Source organism: Trachemys scripta, chromosome 2, assembly GCF_013100865.1.
Source record: "Trachemys scripta elegans isolate TJP31775 chromosome 2, CAS_Tse_1.0, whole genome shotgun sequence".
Classification (NCBI taxonomy): Eukaryota; Metazoa; Chordata; order Testudines; family Emydidae; genus Trachemys; species Trachemys scripta.
In genome coordinates, this window is record NC_048299.1 from 151,086,502 (window position 1) to 151,106,508 (window position 20,007).

The 20,007-nt window shown below is 45.5% G+C and overlaps 1 protein-coding gene across 1 annotated transcript in view; it reads left to right on the plus strand.

Moving 5' to 3' along the window:
• BIN3 (bridging integrator 3) overlaps positions 1-20,007 on the plus strand; it is a 59,694-nt gene that overhangs the window by 17,729 nt on the left and 21,958 nt on the right. Inside the window, exons 2-6 of the mRNA XM_034761873.1 lie at positions 494-542; positions 8,588-8,628; positions 9,161-9,222; positions 13,409-13,545; positions 14,128-14,168. Of these exons, the coding sequence (XP_034617764.1) occupies positions 494-542; positions 8,588-8,628; positions 9,161-9,222; positions 13,409-13,545; positions 14,128-14,168 (330 nt within the window). The remainder of the gene's footprint in view (positions 1-493; positions 543-8,587; positions 8,629-9,160; positions 9,223-13,408; positions 13,546-14,127; positions 14,169-20,007) is intronic.

Below are 20,007 nucleotides of genomic sequence, written 5' to 3' on the forward strand. Positions count from 1 at the left end.
TCAAAACTCCAGACACTTGGGTGGTGGTTTTTGAGGGTCTTTCCCTTCCCCCCCTTTAATGTTCTCTTTGTACATATTTGCAGTGTTTGATTCCTTCCTCCCCACCCCCGCCTCCCCTTTCAGATTTATTTTGAAATTTTGCACCACCTTCAGACCTTTGTGCTGCCAAGGAGTGCCTTGGACATCTAGAGCCCTTAGTTGTATTAATAGGACACTGACCGGAGGAAAAAGGGGGATTTCATTGCTGGAGACCCAGCTGGCACTGCTGTTTGGGAAGATCACTGATGCCAGAGCTGAAGCCGACTCCAAAGGGAGGTGTACTTTATCTTGAATGTAGTACCAGGATCTGGGATGTTATTCCACTGAAGCTGGCATCCAAAAATCCTTCTCTAAGAAAGAGCTTGGGGAACGTGTTTTTTGACATTGTCGCATGTGAGGCCAGCTATTCTTGTTCGCTTACATATTCCTTATCTCTCCCTCCTCCCTTTTCCAGGATTCCGTTCAAGATTGGGCAGCCCAAGAAACAGATTGTACCCAAGACAGTGAGTAAACCAATTCCCCCTTTTTAGATCCAGTCTGTGATCATGTGGCTGGTGAGTCAAGCCAGCACTTTGACTCGTCCCATTTTTGTGTGTGTATGTGGGAGGGGAGTGTGAGTGAGCAGAACCTGTTGCTGTGTTTGACCATCACATCCTTGCGCTGTGGGTGAGGGGGAGTCCCAGCTACATGCAGTATTTTGGTCTCGGGATCTGTTTTTTAAGGGAGGGGGCTCTTTCATTCTGGCACAGTTTTCCTGGGAGATGACTGAACATGCTTCCTTCCTTCCTTCTTTCAGCAATGGCTTGTTTGTTCATCCTTTCTGAGCAGATGGAGGAGGGGGAGTGGTTCAGATCGCTGAATATAACTGTTTCCAAAGGAAAGCTTATCAGAGGAGGCTGAGATGCTTAGTACTCAGGCATGAATTAATTTGTGCTGCACAGCATTTGCTTTAAAAGAAAATTAAAAAAGCATTTTGTATTCTGATGAATTTGAAAGTCCTTTCCCAAGCACTGTTTCTTGCAGCTGGCTGTGGTATTTTCCCTGCTTAAGCAGATGGTCCTTGTCCTGTGAAAGCTGTAGTGCTCACAGTAGCAATCCCTGAATTAACCTGCGTACCTGCTTTAAAAGAAGCGTCCTGATCGCTAGTGTGACAGAGACATTGGCTTTATAATTATAACTGCATTGGTGAACTAATCCCCTGTACAGACTAACATTCCTGATCCTTCCTCTGTGGGACTCCCACCACTGCTAATTCCTTAGGATGTGTGGGTTACTTGTATTACGGTGTCAAAGATGCTTTTTGTGGCGTGAAGTTTCCCCTTGAGATGGAGGGTTTACTCTGTCACTTCCCAATATTGATGAATTGTAATCTTTTATTTAAAGGATGGTGTCATTCTGTGGTGCTGCAGAACAACAGTTCTCTGCTTCTGCTTCAGACTGGTAGTGCAAAATTTAAGCAAGGGACCTTTTTAAAGAACGGCAATGTTGAAACCCTAATGAGGGCCTTTGACTCCTTTTCACTCTTCTGTGGTCTTCCCAAGTTCTAGTGCTCCAGACCTCATGTGTTGAATGCTGCTCTCTGCAAAGAAATACAACCCCCAGCCTCAGGCAAATCCACTGGATCCCTGTTTATTTCAAGATCCAGTTCAAACTTACCCTTTTTTTGTTTTTAAATCCCTCATTGACTTTCTCTATTGGATTGCAGAGATCCTGACTGTCTCACTTCCTTACTTGCTCCATCCACCTATCTAGCACTGGTTTCTTTTCTGCTGGCGCAAGAGCCTTCTTCTATGCATCGCCTGATGACTTGAACAGTGTTTTTGGACATTTCCGCCCCATCTGATTTTTGTCTCTCATATGAGTACATATTCTCTTTGTCTGCAGCTGTGAATTTCCCTTTCCCTGTGCCATAATGTATTGTTTAACTATGTAAAGTGTTTCAGGATGCAGTTTGTCTGAAAGACCTTATACTACATAAAACTGTGTTGCTGCACATAGTGCCACACACCAAGGTCTCCACTATCACCTCTGAAGCTAGCCCTCCTAATGGTAGAGCAGGAGCTCAGATTGAACGAGAGTTAATATTTGAACCTACCAATCTCCCTTGAGAATCTGACCTTCAGATTTACACTCCTCTTAGTTTCAGGGTATGGAAGTGACGGACTGCTTTGTAGCTAAGCTGGTTAGCATAGACCTCCGAGTTTACCTCCCCCTTGCAGGCTGAGACATTCCATCTGTGTGGGCTTTTGTGAGCAGCAGTACAATCTGCTTTAGCTCTCCATTTTATTCCAGATGTTGGCCTCTGGAGGCTTCTGCAGGAAGTGGGAAGGTGTGGCATCTCCAGGGCTCCATCCAGAGCTCATCAGAAGGGAAGCGGTTATGCAGAGGATCTCCCACTCACAAGATTGTACCACAAAAAAAAAAAAAAAAAAAGGGCAGTTGTCAGAATTTAGCAGTTGGTTCCCACCAGAGCATGCTAATTCCAACACAGGGAGAGAGACAGAATCATTCTGACATGGCAGGCTTAGCTCACCAAAGCTTTTGTGATTAAAAGGCTCTAGTACTAGTAGGAGCACTGGAAAATAAGTTGACTGGGCTGCAGTAGGAATTAGTCATGACTCCTTGTGCCCACTCGCTGCTGATCCTTTGAAGAAGGGCAAAGTGTCAGCCACCGTGTAGCTCTTTAGGTAGAAGGAAACCCCTGTAGGAAATATCAGCTGGTGAACTGAAGTGATCTCCCACCCCCCACACCCTCCGGCATGTCACTACTTTGTTTCCACCTAAACCTGGGCAAATCCAATTCCAGACGGAATAATCTCTCCCCTCCTCTTCCCCTGAAAAGAGCATCTGTCACTGAGCTTGTACAGAGGCGAGGAGATTGGGTGGGAGGATCTAATATACAGAGAGGACCTGCTGTCAGGGGAACGATAGAGGACATAGTAATGCAGCCCAATTAAACTGATGCCCAGCGATAGGACCTAAACCTGTTAGAATTATATCTGTGTGCAGAATGTTTATTATTTAAATCCAGTACACAGTGGATGCCTCATATAGTGGAGACAGTTCCCTTCTCTCTCCCCTTCCCCCCATCCCCAGGACAACTTCACTCTAAGCACAAGTTACACTGTTCAAGCTGCAGTGGAGTCCCAGCTAACTGAAGTTCATCTGGGTCACCCTGGGGTTGTACCATGCTTTTCAGTGGGGACTGGGTCATCTGAGTCGGCAGGTGGCTGAAAAGAATTGCAGCTTGTGCCTCTCCACAGTGAGCTCTGAGCCTGGAGCACAGCCTCCCACCACTGCCAGGCAAAGCAGGGGAAGCCAGTCAGCTCATTTTCACTCTTGGAAGAGAGGAATTCAGAGCATAGCCGCCCCCAATAACCTTGGACGAGTTGGTCAGGGGTTCCCCACCTCAGTCTGCTCAATTCGGGGTGTATCCTTCGCCCACTGTGTTACTGGCTGACCTTGAGTGAGTTGGCTGGGCATGATTGGCAAAGTGTATTCCAGAGCTCACAAACCTGGGTTGTAGACTTCAGAGTCTGCTAGACCCTGCTCCCTTGATTTAGCCAAAGATTTTGGTGTTCCCTGAGACCTTTCGATAACTAAGCTTCATTAGAACAAGAATTCCATCCCAGCAAGTTTGCCATAATTAGTTTCCACTGCACATGACTAACATTTGAAATCTCTAATACCGGAGTAACAGCATTGGTGGGATGAAATTAACGGGCCTGGTGAATTAGGTGACTGTGTCTATTACACTCTCCCTTCCACCCCCTCTCATTAAAGCTGAAGCGGGGTGAGTCCCATCCCTCTAGCTGCACATGATGCTCTTTGGGGAACGGCATAGGAGCAGCATTGCTTTTGTGCACTGCTTATCCACCCATAGCCTTACTTAGAAGATGGGTAGGTGTGGCTTGTGGTTTGTGAAGTCCACAAAATCCTAGTCATGGGTGTACAGGCTCGTATTCCGGCTTCACTTCATTTCAGGATTATTTTGGCTCAAGGTACTCGACTGTCAGACACAAAGGGGTTATTATGTCTTGTGTTAATTGTTCTGCTGCACCCAATTTATGCACACAACTTGCATTGTCTAGGTGGGATCTTCGTTGTGTTTGATGGGATGGCACATACCCAGCAGAAGTTTGTGGTTATAATAAAACGTTTGGCTTAACTACACAATTTTTTCTCTTCCCTCTTGTTGCCAAGTCCCATTAAGGGAGTCTGAGTCCAATGAAATGATGCCATGTGGAAATCAAATAGCACCCTTCCTCCAGGAGAGTAAGAAGGCTCTTCACAGTACTGCCTTTCCATCCTCTTGTGGTGCTCATTGGTCTTGCATCATTTCCTCTCTACCACATTGCTGATTACAACAGCCCCTTTGAGTTACAAAGATTCTATCATGGCTGGAAAGCCCAAAGTTCGACCCCTTCTTGGATTTGTTACAAAGTCAATGTAATTCACTGGGGGGTTTTAAAGAGCACTTCAGTTAAAAGTCCTAAGTCTGCACTCGGGAGCAATCTTACAATAACTAACCAATGTGCATGGAACAAAAAGCATTTCAGTAAGGAGAACAGATTTTGGTTTCAAGCTTCCAAAAGTGAGTGAGGTGGGTTGGAGGGAGGAATTATTTGAATGTGGAAACTTACCTAGATGGTTTCTTTTCTTCAAAGTACCTCTAGTGCTCATTATTTTTAACTTGGTAACTCTATCAGTAGCTTTTTGTTTTACGTGTCAGATGCCTACGGCCATTAAGTTTCCAGGCTGGTGAAATCTAAGTGAGAGCTGAAGCTGCTGGGTACTATGCATAACGTGCTTGGTGTACTGTTACCTTGCCCTCGCAGCCCACTGCATTTGTCTCTTTCATCCACCTGTTGCATCTTTACATAAACCCGGATTGTGAGCATTCTGGGGCAGGGACTTATTTGTGTCGCATGATGGTCCATGAGTCTCAGTTGGAGTCTCTGGGTGCTACTGTAATAGAAATAATAATTAATAGTAGCTAGCAGAGGCACATGGGTGTGCAGAATGCAGTGACTGGTAGCCAACTGTTACTGTGGGGGTGAAACAAGACTAATGCTTGGGCAGCTGTCTCTGTATAAATGTCATTGGGGATGTGAGTGGGGAGGGGTGTTTGATGTGCTGCCTTGTGAAGAAGAGGATTCAGTCCCTGATATGCAGAGTGCACACAAGACGACTAGGCAGGGAACCCAAGAAAGATAGGGCAGGATGAGAGTTTGAGGAACACGTTACTCCACATAGAAAAGTAACTTCTTTGTGAGAGTTGTGGCCTCTCTCATGTCAAATAGACTGAGATGCCTTTGTTTCACCCCCAGGCACTGCAGGTAGAGGGGAGAATTGAACAATAATGGGTAAATCAGCAAATGTCAGGAACCACTCAGCATCTTTACATTCCGTTTCATCCCGAGCCTCCCCACCCTTTGCAACTAAGCCTAGAAAGAACTGATTGCTGACCAAATGAAAGGGAAATTCTTCTGAATAGTACATCTGCAACGGGATGGAGCTTCATGCTGAGAACAGGGGGAAAAATACCATCAGCCGTCAAAGGACTCGAGCCTGAGTCATGTCGGCCCCCTTTGGTTTGCAACCAGGACAGTTCACACAGACATATAAATAGAATGCAATAGTCTGGGGTTATTTTTACAGCCGGAACAACCATAGAAATATAGGGTGATTTTACTATGTGCTGGTTACCTGACCTGAAGGCACCAGCTGTCGTGGATTTTTGCAGAGCTGTGAACCAGGCATTGGCTATGCAAGCTGCCCCCTCATTGATCCACCCTGTCCTGGAGGGACCAATTTTAGCAGCGAGAAAGGGAGATCAGTCTCTGGAGCTTTTCAGTCTACAGAGACAGCCAGCGTGGGTGCCAGTAGTGGTGGTCTCTGTTGGCCTGGACTCATATCCCCTTGGAATTTGACCGAAGCTCACCAAACTCACTACCCACCAAACAGCCATCAGATTGCAGTGACTCAGTCACTACTGACTTTGGGTGGATTTGAACCTGCAAACTCAGAAGATATTTAAGAAAAGGGGATTGCAAAAAATGAGGGTGACATTTACACCTGTAGGTCTCCACTTTAAAATGTTGGCCTTATAGCAATTGGAATTGAAAACCAAGGGGGGGATTTTATTAAATGTGTTGTTTCTGTAGCTATATTTTGTTGCTGTGAGTCTCGGTCTCAAATGCCTGGAGCAGCATGGAGTACGTTTTTAAAAAAAATACTCTGGTTCATTCTAGTCTTGGCTGTGCGCAACGCTTTGCTGCTTGTTTAATAGCGTGGCAGCTTAACCACGAAAAAGAACCCAGTTTTGATCCCATAACAACAAAAGTACACGTTTACTCTTGGCTGGTCAGTTGAAATCCATGTGTTTTATTTGGTTGATAAGATGTGGAATGAATGTTTAAGTATGTGTTAAAACAGTCCACCTGGAATGAAAGCACCATGGAGTATCGTAGCTCATTGGAGATTTTCTGTCAGACAGCAGATTGGAATAGGAAATCATTGATGTCATATTTGGAGAATACTTCTCTGCTTGGGTGATTTTTTTTTAGCTTGTATACTCTTTGGGCCAGTGACTCTATCTTCATCTCTTTGGAAAATGCCCAGCACACTGAGAACTGCAATTAAAATAATAAAATTGTTTTCTTTTCACCCCATGGTTTGGTGGATTTGTTTGCAATAGGGCCACGTATTAGAATTTGGGGGGCATGGAGAACCAGTGGTATCTTGAGGCTTAGAAGGGGGCCATTGGTTACCTGAGCTGATGGAGACAGAGGGTATGTTACAGAGAATGTGTAGTTTCATAGGAAGTGATCAGAAAAGAAGTGCTTAAATACAAAATTACCAATCTTTGGGACAACTGCAGTAGTTAATCTGACTAAAAACTCAGCTGTAGCAGCCAGTAGCCACTGCCACCCCTTCAGTTGTGCATTCTCTAATGGAGCTTAAACTGCTTCAAACCCAGTTTCAAGTCTAAGGCTTGGAGCAGTCCGGATTCTGTAGTGGATTAGAACCTATGGATTAGAATGGGAGTTGGGAGGAGTGCTGGGGCACATCACACAGGCAAATCATAAGGGAAAAGGAAGAGGCCTAGAATACCAGTTACTGAAGCCCGAAGAACCGATATTAGTGACATGGAAATACAAAATAGTTGCATGCAGAGAAGATAGATACTTAATAATCGGCAAAGGGGAGTGTGGAGTCATTTAAATTTGGTGTCAGAGGAGAGAGGGGCATGCCCCAGGTCCCGTTCTCCATTACCATGGGTGAACGTATGCACACAGTGTTTCTGGACCCCCGAGCAGAAACATTTCTCATATGACCTGCTCTTCTTCTGTAAACACCGAGCAGGGCTGTGTAAAACGGACAGTACTGCATGTGTGTTCATGTGTCATTATACCTGTTGGGCTGCCACCTTTGTGTGCTTTTGGAACGGCTCCATTTATTTTGTCAGTTTCCAGTTCATGTGCCCTAGCATGTCCTCAGAGTGAACTGACACAGCTGGTGGCAATGACTTTTTCTCTAAAATGGTCTGGTCTGTCTAGTAACAGAAAACACTGGTGTCACTTCTACTTTTGGGAAACGCTATAGCACCCACTTACTTGGGTCCATTGGGTATTTCTTGAATACCAATTTCACTACACAGAATACACTACACTCATATCTCCACCTTTCGATATTTCCCCTGATGCCTTAGAATGAAACTCAGAACTTTAGAATTTTGCTGGTGCAGGAAGATTCATGATGTTTCCTGATCTGAAACCCCAGTGAGCACTTTGGAACTAAATTAGGAGGAACCACCAAAAGTTTTGTTATTTAATACTCCAGATACTTTCAAGGTTTTAGGCTTCAGATCTTATTTGGGTCTTATATAGTTTACAAGCTAAACAAGTTCTGTATTTAGATTGTAATATCATCAGGGCAGGAACCTTGGGTAAAATTTTCAAAAGCATCCAAGTGATTTAGAAGTCCAGTGAGACTTAGCCCATGTCTGTGCTCCGGGCACTACAGTGGCACACTACAGCTGTGCTACTAAAGCACTGTATTGTGGATGCTTCCTACATCAATGGAAAATGTTTTTCCATCTATGTAAATAACCCACTTTCCTGAGCGGCGGCAGCTGGGTTGACAGAAGAATTCTATTGACCTAGCCACGTCTACACCCGGGACTAGATCTGCTTAACAGTGGCTCTCAAAGGTGTGAATTTTTACCACCCCTGAGTGATGTAGCTAGATTGATCTAAATTTTAAGTACAGACCAGGCCTTAGGGCTCCTAAGTGCTTAAAACTCTTTTAAAAATGGGACTTAGGTGCTTTTGAAAATGTTACCCATTATCCTCATGTTTGTCTCTAAAGTGCCTAGCATGCCGTTGACATTATATAAATAGTAATAGCTTGACATGTATCTGTTGATATTTGCAGATCATTCCAGTTCATATTTCCGCTGGAAGGACAGGGGCCTGGGTAGATTTTTTTGAATTGTGCTCTAATGTGTTTGAGCTGATGTGGTTTCTCTTTCTCCTTCCCCCAGGTGGAGAGAGACTTCGAAAGGGAATATGGGAAACTTCAGCAGTAAGTGTTAACCAGTTTGGGGATGATCATGGATCTGCTTTTCACCCAACTTAGTCTTATTGCATCTTTCCTTGTGTGGCTCAGCAGCTTGTTCTCCCGCTGAGTGCATTGTAATTTTGTGATGGTTTAGATCGGTGTTTCTCAGTCAGTGGGTTGCAACCTGTGGGGTGTCATGAGGTATTGACAATTTTATTACAATTCTAAAGCAAAGAAAATAAAATGTCCACAATATCTTCAAGGAGTCCAAAACCATCAACGTTTGTAAGGTCTAATGTTGTAGTTGTAGTAACTGTTATATTGTATGGACCTATATCTGATATGTTTACTATAAAAGTAAGAATAAAAACGTAAGGGTCATGTGGAGATATGGGAGGTCACTTGAAATTAGTTATATGGTTAAACAGCATTATACATAATAGAAACGTGTCCAGTTGCCTTTTAACTACCAGCTGGCCTGTTGGCATAGTTGTCATGTATATGTTTGTTTATCTTTTAAAGATTCAGAACTTAGTCTTACTCTTTCCTATTTCAGGCTGGAAGATCAGACTAAGAAACTGCAGAAGGACATGAAGAAGAGCACAGATGCAGATGTGGGTATGTAACAATGTGAGGCACAGACTGGGAATCAGGCCATTAAAAGAGTAAGTGACTTTCTCAGGGTCATAGGAAGCCTGTGACAGAGCTGGAGACTGAACCCAGATCGCTTGAGTTCCAGTTCAGTCCCTTAGGTACAAGACAGTCCTCTTGAGGACTCCTAAACTATTACTTACCCAGAGTCATATAGTGAGTCCATTGGCTGAGCCAAGAATAGAACCTCATTCTCCTGAGCCCCCGCTTGCTGTGTGACCTTGGCCAAGTCTCTTCACCTCTCTGTGGCTCGGTTTCTGCCTTTGAAAATTTGGGATCATTCTTATTTATATTAGGGTAGCGACTGAAGGGCCCAGCTGAGAATGAGGCCCCCTTGGATTGGTCACTGTATCCTCACATAGCGAGAGACATTGTAAAGCGCTATGTAAGTGCTAAGTGTGTGCATTTCATTTATATCACTTTGCCAACTTAATGGTTCACATGTAAGAGTAACCCTGCAAGTTCTGCCTAATAGTTGGCTTGGTCTTGCTGTAGTGGGCTAGGTAGGAAGCAAAAAACAAGTAGTCTCTTCGTGTCACTGCCCCAGCTGTTTGCTTCTGCGAGGTCAGAGAATGACATCTGCTGTGCAGGTGTGCGTCCCTCATGCCCATGGGGTCCTGCTGCTCACTTAGCAGTTTCTCCAGTAGGAACCCAATCTAACCGCATCACACAATACAGGGTTTAAACAAACATGGGTAAGATGAAAAGACTAGACAATCTGAAGGAAGAGACACTGGGGGAAGTGGAGATTAGTGATTGCCAGTTACTGAAGCGAGCTGAGCAGCCTTCTGGAACATGCAGAAAAGAGCTGTTTTAAACAGAGATGGCTTTTTTGCAGCACAGAGTTTGGAGCAGTCTCTATTTTTATTGGCCCACTGGGCGTTGGAGCCAAGTCAAATTACATGAGTAGGCAGGTGAGGGCTGGTCCAATCTCCATAAGCACCTCACGGTGACTTGATTTATAAAGAGACAGGTATGCTAAAAAGAACCCACATTTTGCTGCCTGCCAGCAGTAGGGCAGGAGGATACCTAGCTACACACACAGCACCATCATCACCGGGGGGGAGGGATAGCTCAGTGGTTTGAGCATTGGCCTGCTAAACCCAGGGTTATGCGTTCAGTTCTCAAGGGGGACATTTAGGGATCTGGGTCAAAAATCTGTCTGGGGTTTGGTCCTGCTTTGAGCGGGGGTTGGACTTGATGACCTCCTGAGGTCCCTTCCAAACCTGATATTCTATGTTTCTATCATAGACATGAACAACAAATGCTGTAAGAAAAAAACCCTTCCAAGGTGAAAGCTTCTCTCCCTGGGACATTAGTCATTATCAGGGCTCCTCTGGCAAGTTTTTCCTTGTAAAGGATTCCCCTCCCCTCCCTTTCAGTGGGTGTTTTTATATGGAGCATTTCAAGCCCCAGAGGAGCTGTGGGAGGACTCTCCTTTTCCGTTCTGCTTCATGGCAGGGTTGCAAATTAGCCCAGGCCCTGTCCAGATCCGGTATGAGCTGATTTCTTATTTAAAGGCATGAAATCCTGAATAAGGGGAGAATTTTAAACTTGGTGCCAGTGAATAAAGAGTGTCCCAGTCCATAGAGGATGGAGAACAGATGCCTGAACAGGCATTCAGGCCCTCTGGAGGCTTCCCTCGCCCCGCAATATCTGAGTAACAGAGAGATGAAGAGATAACTGTAGTTAGTTAGCTAATGAGTAGTTCCCATGTCCAGCAGAAGTCTGGCAGTGCATCAGCTCTGCTGCTGTTCCTCCTAGTGTCTTATTTCTTCCATTGTATCTGAGTGTCGAGGGGGTTGATTGTTCACTCTGACTGTAAACATTCGCCAGCACGTTTGTCCTAGTCAGCCCAGTCCATGTTCTGCCAACAATAGATACACACTCTGAAATAAGCGGACACTTTCTCAGATGCACCAGTTTTCCTGGGAGACTTGGATGCTGCCGTGCCAGTTTTAGCAGCATGGCTGGAAAAGGTGATTCAAACCTCAGTAAGAATTACCTGCAACACTTGCTGTGCTGTGGTTGAGGGTCACTCAGCATCTCCATCACTTGTCTCCCTTTCCAGGGGGGAGGTGGCTTTAAGAAGCAGGGATGATTTTTTTTTTTTTTTTTTTTTTGGTAATAAAAGTCCTCTCTTTTTGAAATAAAATATAACTGCCTCATTAGACCACAAATCCTGCTCTGGATTTGGTGTGTAGATGGATGCTGTCTTAAGTATACAATGATAGCTTTATCTTGCTTTGAATAACCAGCGATGGCCTACGGTCACTTTTTCTAATATTAATAATACTCAGCACTTTAAATTTGCAAAGTACCATGCAAACATTTAACCACTTCCTCCACCAAGTCTCCTCCTTCCCCCTGTTGTACAGATAAAGACACAGTGGTACAGAGAGGAGAGAAGTGACTTGCTCAAAGCCACACAGCAAATCAATGGCAGAGTAGGGACTAGAACCCACGAATCTTGATTCCCAGCCTCTGAGAATCTGTCTGACTATTGCCTGCCATAACTCACTATCCTAACTGTATTAAGTCCCAGCGCTCTGCATTTTGGGGGCACATAGTAATTTTTTTTCCAGCTAAAGAGTTCTACTGTTTTTCGCCCAGTCCTGTTTTGGCACAAATCCTTCCTCAGATGTGGTCTCACATGAGGTTTCTGTCCCATCTGCCTAAAGGTTTAAATGTTTAAACCCTTAATGTTTGAATAATAGTCGGATACAGTAGCTTTGTTATTCCATAGTGAGTGTCTCATTCTGGACTGAGCTTTCCAGCCATCGGAACATGAATTCTGAGATTTCTGTATAATTGCGTATAACCTTTAAATCAGAGCATTTAGTCTCTTGATTTGTGATCTTAAGCCCCATCACTGAGGATGACTTTAATTCAGACATTAAAAGTTTGTACAGTGATAGTCTTTAAAAAGCTCCTCTGCGCTACTGTACAAAAGAGTCTGGCCTTCAGATCCTTAACTGGAATAACTTATAGCAACATTACTGGGAAAAGAGAGAGAGATTTCTGGATAGTTATGCTCTTTTTACTTACATATTGGCTTTTCTGTTTTATTCATTTTCCTACGTTATATTCCAGTTATTTACCGTGAATGTCGTTCAGCCTGTTGCTGTATGAACTCTTCATTGATCTCGCATTTTATCCTTCTACAGTGGTGTGTGTGGGGAGGACGCTGCAGGGTCTTTGTCCTGAATTTTCTTCGTTGAAAAATGAGGCCAGTTGGTTGGATAGAAAAGAAGAAATGCTTGTAAATCTAAAAGAAAGCAAAAGGGTCTTGATGCAATTAAAGTTGCATCTGAGTTCAGTGGTGGTCCCGGGGGTCCCTTCTAGCCTTAAATTCTGTGACTCTCTGGTGGCCAAGTGGCCAGTTCACAACTGCCACAGCAGATGGCCCTCTTGTTGGCCGTCTCAGCAGAGAGGTCTTTGCCTATGGAGGGGTGTGCTGAGGACCCATTGCTGGGAAATGGTTCCCTCTGGAAGAAAACTCAGGCTCATTGGTGACAAGCTTGCACTACTTCTGCTCATGCTGTACCTGTTTTGCAGGCGAATAAAGATCTTCCTTCTCCAGGCCTGTCAGTCTGGCCCCTTTCCCCCAGCACTAAATCCACTTAAAATATGTATCTTTGTAAAGCTTTTTTGGAAGACTTAATGGACTGTGCTTTTTCTCATTGTGGAGGAGCTACAATGAGACAGAGCAATGCTTAATAGTCTGTTAAAAAAAAGCAAATGTATAAAAAAATGTCAAAAAAGCTGTCTACATTATTTTTAAAAGAAAGTTATGCTTTTGTTAGTCTGGTATTATTTCTGGCAGCATCGCATCTTGCATTTAAATGGTCCATATTTAACTTGTATAAAAACTATTCTCTCAGTGTTTACATGAAAAAATCAGTACCTCTCTCTTAATCTTCTCTCTTAACCTCCAGCTTGTGTCCCTGGAAAGTTTAGGTGCTGAACTAAGTGCCTTAGTGGCTGAAGATTTAGGTTTGTGTCCCAGACCGTCTTTTGTAGAACTGGGATAATGAATTAGTTCCAGCAAACCTGGATTATTTTGCAAGTGCCTGTCCTGTTATGCAACTCCGTGTCACTGACAGACCTTCTCTTCTTCTTTTACATGCTCTTGGGTCCCATCGTACTGCAGCCATGTCGAAATCAGCCGTGAAAATCTCTTCAGACCTGTTGTCCAACCCGCTCTGCGAGCAAGACCCCAATTTCCTGACAATGGTAACAGCCCTGGACACTGCCATGAAGAGAATGGACTCTTTCAACCAAGAGAAGGTGAGTGTGGGTTTTACTGAAGTGGGGAGGAGGAGGGGATGGGAACTTGTGCTGTGTGTGTGTGTGTGTGTGTGTGTGTGTCTGCTCCATATAGGTGAACTCTCCCCTACCCCTTGCCTTTCTTCTCTCAGCCTAGGAGGGCCCCCAGATTAATTTATCATATCCTGGGACACTTCAGATGAAAATGGATGCATGTGCCTCCACCTGGAGCCTATCAGGGCTAGTCCTTAAACTGACTAGAGAGAGTTCTATAGAGTAACATGAGGTCCTTTCTCTCATCCCCACTCCACGGAGGACCAAGTGCGCTGCCCTCACAGCATGTCCTGTCTTTGCTGGTTTGGGAGCACAGGACCAGAGTTGTGTCCCAGTGCTGCCAGTTGCATTGGAAACTTCATTTCAGCTCCAGAGCACAGGAGGTTGTGGGGTGAGGATTTGATGAAGATGATGATGATGTTGTTAATTTGTACTCTGGTAGCACCTCGAGGCCTGAGCCCTAGTATGGAAGATGCTTCACAAATGTATAACTTAGTTCAAACAGGTTTCTTAAACATTTGTTTGTAACAATCTCTTTTCTTCCAATAGGTGAACCAAATCCAAAAGACGGTGATAGAGCCCTTGAAAAAGTAAGTAGCAGCATTTTCCTATGAGCAGAATCAAGTGCTCTCAATAGTCAAGTTCCTTAGAGATGTGCATCATTTAAAGGGACAGTGTCAGGTTTAAAATCATAATCCTTCCGAAAGCAAATAATCTTTCACAGCCTCCATACAAGAAGGTATCGTCCCTATTTTACAGTGAGAAGACCGAGGCACATGGGGGTTAAGTGATTTGACCAAGTCCAGGCTGTTAGCCTCTGGCACAGCTGGAAAAAGAGCCCGAATCTCTTAGTTCCTGATCTTGTACTTCAATCTGACAAATGCACTTAACTGTGTTTCACAAAACACCTGAAGTTATTAAAAACTTGAAAGCACTTAAAACATCCAGTCTATCTCCATCTATGCTGTTGGTTACTTGCTACATTTTGCTGGGCTTGAAGGAGGAAAATGGACTAGTCAGTTTCATTTGCTTTCTAATCCGTTTCAGTCTCTGGTCCTTAGGAAGTTGCAGTGCAGTCTAATGCATTGCTGCCGCTTTGGGGCTACAGATGCTAGAGGTGAATGTTTCCTTTGGAAATTTAAAAAAGGGAATTTTCAGAACTATTTTGTTCCTCTTAATTTTAGTTAAAAGCGTTTTTTCAACACCTAAATTTTGGGCCAGATTTGACCTGCCAGTGTCCCTGAAATTTGTTCAAGGAGAAGCTAGGAAGTAAAGACCTCACATAGAAATATACATGGCATGACGTATCACAGTCAGATAAAAGCCTTGAAGGAACTGAGTCTGTGAAGCTCCGCAAAAGCATCCCACCGAGCCTTAGCAGAGCCGGTGGATTTTGGCACTGAGTCAGTGTTTGGTGCTCACCATGGAGGCAGGGATTTAATAATGAATCCATTGGCATAGAAGCCACCCACTGACTTATTTTCTATAGACAATTTCCTTCGTTGGGGGGAGCAGGGGGGGAAGGATCCCATGAGGATCAGACCATGAGTCACCTGACCCTCTGCTGCCATGGGAGGGGGTTGAATTTGGTGCTGTTTCTTTCCATGAGTTGTAGAGCTTACATGAAAAAGCTGGTCTTCCTAGGAGTTGTTTGCTTCTCTAGGGCCTGATCCTGCACCCACTAAAATCAATGCCAGAATTTCCATTGGCTTCAGTCAGTCCAAGCTCAGAGGCTGAACACACTGGTCTGCAGTCACTTGACATTTTGGTTCCTTTACCTTGAGAATACCACCTCCCCTGTTGCCGGATCACTGCATTCCCGCCACACTTTGCTAATGGCAAGAAGTTACCTTGTGTCTTACAGTGTGTCATAACCCACTGATGCATCGTCTCTGTAGGGATCTTGTCATCCATGGAACTCTTAAATGTTCATTTCTGTGCAAGTCCCACCAGCGTTGGCAGGAGTTGTAAGTGAGACTATACCCCTAAAAGTTAAAGGAGAATTTCATTTAGTGCAGCAAAATGTCTTCAGAAGTCCCTAGATTCTTTATTTTATTACAATAACAGAGAGAGAGAGAGAGAGAAACGAAAATCATTTGACTTTAATAAGACAGTAAGTGATGCAAATTGCTGAATAACAATTTTAGTTTACATTTGACATCTGGGGTTTGGATGGTGGTGGTTTTTTTGCTTATTGTTGTTTAATCCCAAGTCTGAAAGTAAACCAACGTATACCACTCTGTGCATAGGGCTGCCCTGGATTTTTATTGTGGGGGGGCATACTGACTTGAGTTTTGCTTTTGTGGCTTACACTATAACCAGATATTCTTGATTATTAAAAAAAACAAACCTCCTATGGTGGAGTTGTGTGGCTTATTAGGTAGATAGCCCTCAGCATGAAAGATACAGCAACTTCGTCTTCTGGCATTCTATTAAAACCGTCTCATTTAATTGTCAAGAAATAGATCTTAGCTTAAACTAGCCAGGTGGGTTCCATGTGACTGTCTTTTTGTTCTGGACCTAGCACAGCGAGGTCCTGGTCCCTGGCTGGGGCTCCTAGGTGCAACAGTACTGCAAATAATAATAATCATGTATCCATATAAGAAAGTTCCCTTCCATCCCGCCTTGAGTTCTGAGGTAGCCAGCTTTCAGGCTAAGTAGATTCAGGCCAAGTCATTGTTTGGGTGCAAGAAGTCTAGAGAAATTCTGGAATCGCACTGAAAGCAGTGTTGGTGATTCAGCTGACATTCTTCCTTTGGCCTCCAGAGTTGTGGTGGTGAGCTCTGTGTGGTGATGAGATGTAAAACGCAATTCCTGACCACTTGTCATTAAAGCACTTTTGTAAGATTTACGGTTGTTTACCCCAGTGTCCTGACTACGGATTCCAGCTCTGGTGATTTGTTTCTGTCTCCTTACATTTCCCCTGTACTTGGATGTGACATTTTTCATTTCCTGCCCCTGTCAGTTGAGCACTGTTGCAGTGCGTTCTAAAACGGCTCCAGTTTCGTGACTATGGTGGCTGCATTTCAATGGTGACCAAGAATGACTCGTCTCCTCTCCCTATCTCTAAGTATGCACGAGTGCAGGTACGTGCATATATAATTCCTACAGTCGATACAATTTGTAAAGAGTCAGGGGCGTCCATTTGGATAATAATGAGATGCACTATGGAAATGCAGACTTGCGTCCTCTTTTTCGCCTGCTTGCCAAGAACTCCAGTAACGTTTCTGGGATAAAACTAAAGATTAATTAAAGCTGCCTGGAGGATCCTCTTCTCGTTTCAGTTCAGTATTGTTTCCCCTGGTAGAGCCCATTCTCCCCGGCCTCTCCCAAACTCGCTTTGACCTAGAAACAGGCTTTGATTCAACAGCTGTGCTTTATTACTGCTTCACTGGTGGTCTTCTATAGTTTATTAGCCAAAGACACAGATAAGTAGAAAGCAGGCATTATATTAATGGTAATATATTGTAATCAGAGGCACATGTGTCATAAAATCTCCATTCTGTAGTCCAGCGATATGAGGTTTCTATCAGCCACATTAAGAGTAACCATCTCAAGGGGTGGTTCTATCATCCAGATCTCCCTGCTTATGGCAGAGTTAGGATCAGGGCCGACGAGAGTGGGGGGAAGCCGGTACAAATTACCGGAGCCCGGCGGTCCGGAAAGGGGCCCGGGGCCCGGCTTCCCCAGCTTCCCCCTCTCTCATTGGCCCTGTTTAGCCGGTCTGCCCTTGCTGGGGGGCCCGAAAAAATTTTTTCACCGGGGCCCAAGCCCGCTCTCGGTGGCCCTGGTTAGGATCATGCAGTCTCTTCCTTTTGCAACTGTAACAAACTCATAGCTGGCAATCACTCATTTAATTTCACGGAGTTAGCAAAGTTCTAGCTAGAATATGACATGGTTTAAGGTGTGGGTTGGGCAAAGAGATCGGGTGGCTGGAGAGGTCAGGCCTTCACTTGGGAGCCGCTTGTGTAAATTCACACCAGATCAGCTCAGTGAAAAAACAGATGCTTTTTACTGCACTCTGTAACTTCCAGTTCTTCAGCCTGGCTGGGCTCCTCTTGTCCCTTGGGTGAGGGCTGAAGTGCGTTGGCTGGACTTGGGGTTGGTGATGGACTGTGTGCTTTCATGTTGATATTACATCCTATGTGTCAGTATTTAGGGCAGGAAACAGTTTAAATAAGCCAGGAGGTTTGAAGATTCATTGACTTTAATGCCTTTTGCGTTTGGAGCTGTGGGTTCTGATCGGATGTTAATTGCAAGGGGATCTTGATTTAACTGACGGATGATTTGAACCACCCTGTTTGTCAAGCTACCCGAGTGTTACTGATTAATGAGGGCTTCCCTCAGAGCCTAAATTCCCAATCTATCAAACTCGCCCTTATCTTAGCCCAAATATTCCCTATCCCTGACATCTGTCTACTTGTCTGTCTTAGACTGTGGGCTCCTTGGGGCAGCAGCCTTCTCTTTCCTGTGTGTCTGAAAGGCTCCCCTCCTGTTGTAGGTGCAACTGCAAGCAAATAACAATCATAAATGGTGTCACCCAGGTGGTTTGGAGAATCAGGATTCTGCTGTCATAGTGAATGGGTCAGCTGGGTGGTTTGTACCACACTCAGGGCCGGCTCTAGGCACCAGCAAAACAAGCTGGTGCTTGGGGCGGCACATTTTTAGGGGTGGCATGGCCGACGCCAGAATGCCGCCCCTAAAAATGTGCCCCGGCCACCCTAGCTCACCTCCGCTGCTGCTGCCACGGCGCGCGAAACAGCTGTTTCGCGCGCCGCGGCGGCTCAGGGTCTCCCCCTCCATCCCAGGCTCTGAAACCTGGGAGGGAGGGGGAGATCCCGAGCGGCCGTTTCGCGTGCCGCTGCTCCCCCTCCCTCCCAGGCTCTGAAACCTGGGAGGGAGGGGGAGATCCCGAGCGGCCGTTTCGCGCGCCGCTGCTCCCCCTCCCTCCCAGACTTGAGAGTCTGGGGGGAGGAGGCAGGGCTGGGGATTTGGGGAAGGGGCGGAGTTGAGGCGGGGCCGGGGGTGGGCTAATTAAAGAACGGGGGGGGGGGGGGATTGTTTTTGCTTTGGGCGGCAAAAATCCTAGAGCCGGGCCTGACCACACTGGTGTGAAGGGATCCAGAGATACCATACCAGCAGTGACTATAAACAGCTTCTATTGATATGCAGTTTATTTCCCAGATGATAGAAAAAGTGTTTTCAAATGGTCAGGAGGGAGCTGCATCCAGCCTTCCTTAGCAGGGGAGAAGGTCACCCAGATACTGAATAGAATGAGGGGATCCTGGGGAACTCTCCTCCAAAACAGTTGCTGGTGCATGCGCTTACTAGTCTTGCATGAGTTATATGATGGCCAGAATCTGAAGGAACTTGGCACAGTCGGCTCTCTGCCCTGAGACTCGAGACCAGCTGCAGTTCAGGACTGAAATGCTCTTTTCGAATTTGTACTGGTCCCAGGACTGCGGTGAATTAGCAGAGCTGGGGATGAGGGCAGGACTAGAATAATAGAAAAGGCTGCAGATCAGGGTTGGGCTGTGTGGGCCCCTGGGCTGGAATAGCAGGGGGCTGCCAGGTAGGAGGGAGGTGCATTGCCAGAGCTGTGTAGGGAGGGGTCAGAACTAGAATATTAGGGAGTAATGCAGGCCAAGACTAAGGTGCTTTGGCAAAGGGGATGCAGGTGATGCTACCTCCATGTGTGGCCAGTTTGTGCTTGGTCTTAATGTCAGGAGAACTCAAATTCCCATAAGTAGAATGCTTCCCACCGCAGACTGATGTATAAACTAAATTACATCAGCGTGCAAGTGAGTCCCCTGGCCGGTTTCCACGAGGGCTGAAAAACCAGGAGTGAGCGTCTAAAATCCCTGCTGCCTATCCTTAGCACAGGGGTCCACCGTCTGGAGGAATAGCTCCATCAGAGCAGAGCCCTTGCCTCTCCTGATCAGCTGGCCAGAGTCCCCCAAAATATCAGTTGCACTGCTTAGTCTCTGCCTCCTCAGCTTGCTTGCACACATGCTGTGTGATCTCCTTTTTTCCCTGTAACCACATAAAACCCTGCCGTTAGTGTACAGCCTCAATCTGCACTTCCTTCTCTGACAGTGAAAGCAGATAACCAGCCGTCAGGGTCCCCTGGGGGCGCTGGGGACCGGAAACAGGAAAAGCCGCTTTCATGTCCTTACAGGCCTCTAATGAGGATTTCATACACAAAGCAAGCCACATGGCTGCCTCGCCCCCCTGTGCATCCTCCCTCATCTCGGGGCTCTTAGCCTTAATCCTCAGCTCTCTCCAGTTTGAACTGTCGTCTTATTTTTCGGTTGCTTTTTGCTGTAGTCGGAAGGGATGGTTTTAATTTCCCATTCCTGGTGGGTGGATGGGCCCGCAACGGACGTGTGGGCATGGATTGCGGAATGGCAGGCATTCCTGAACATAGCC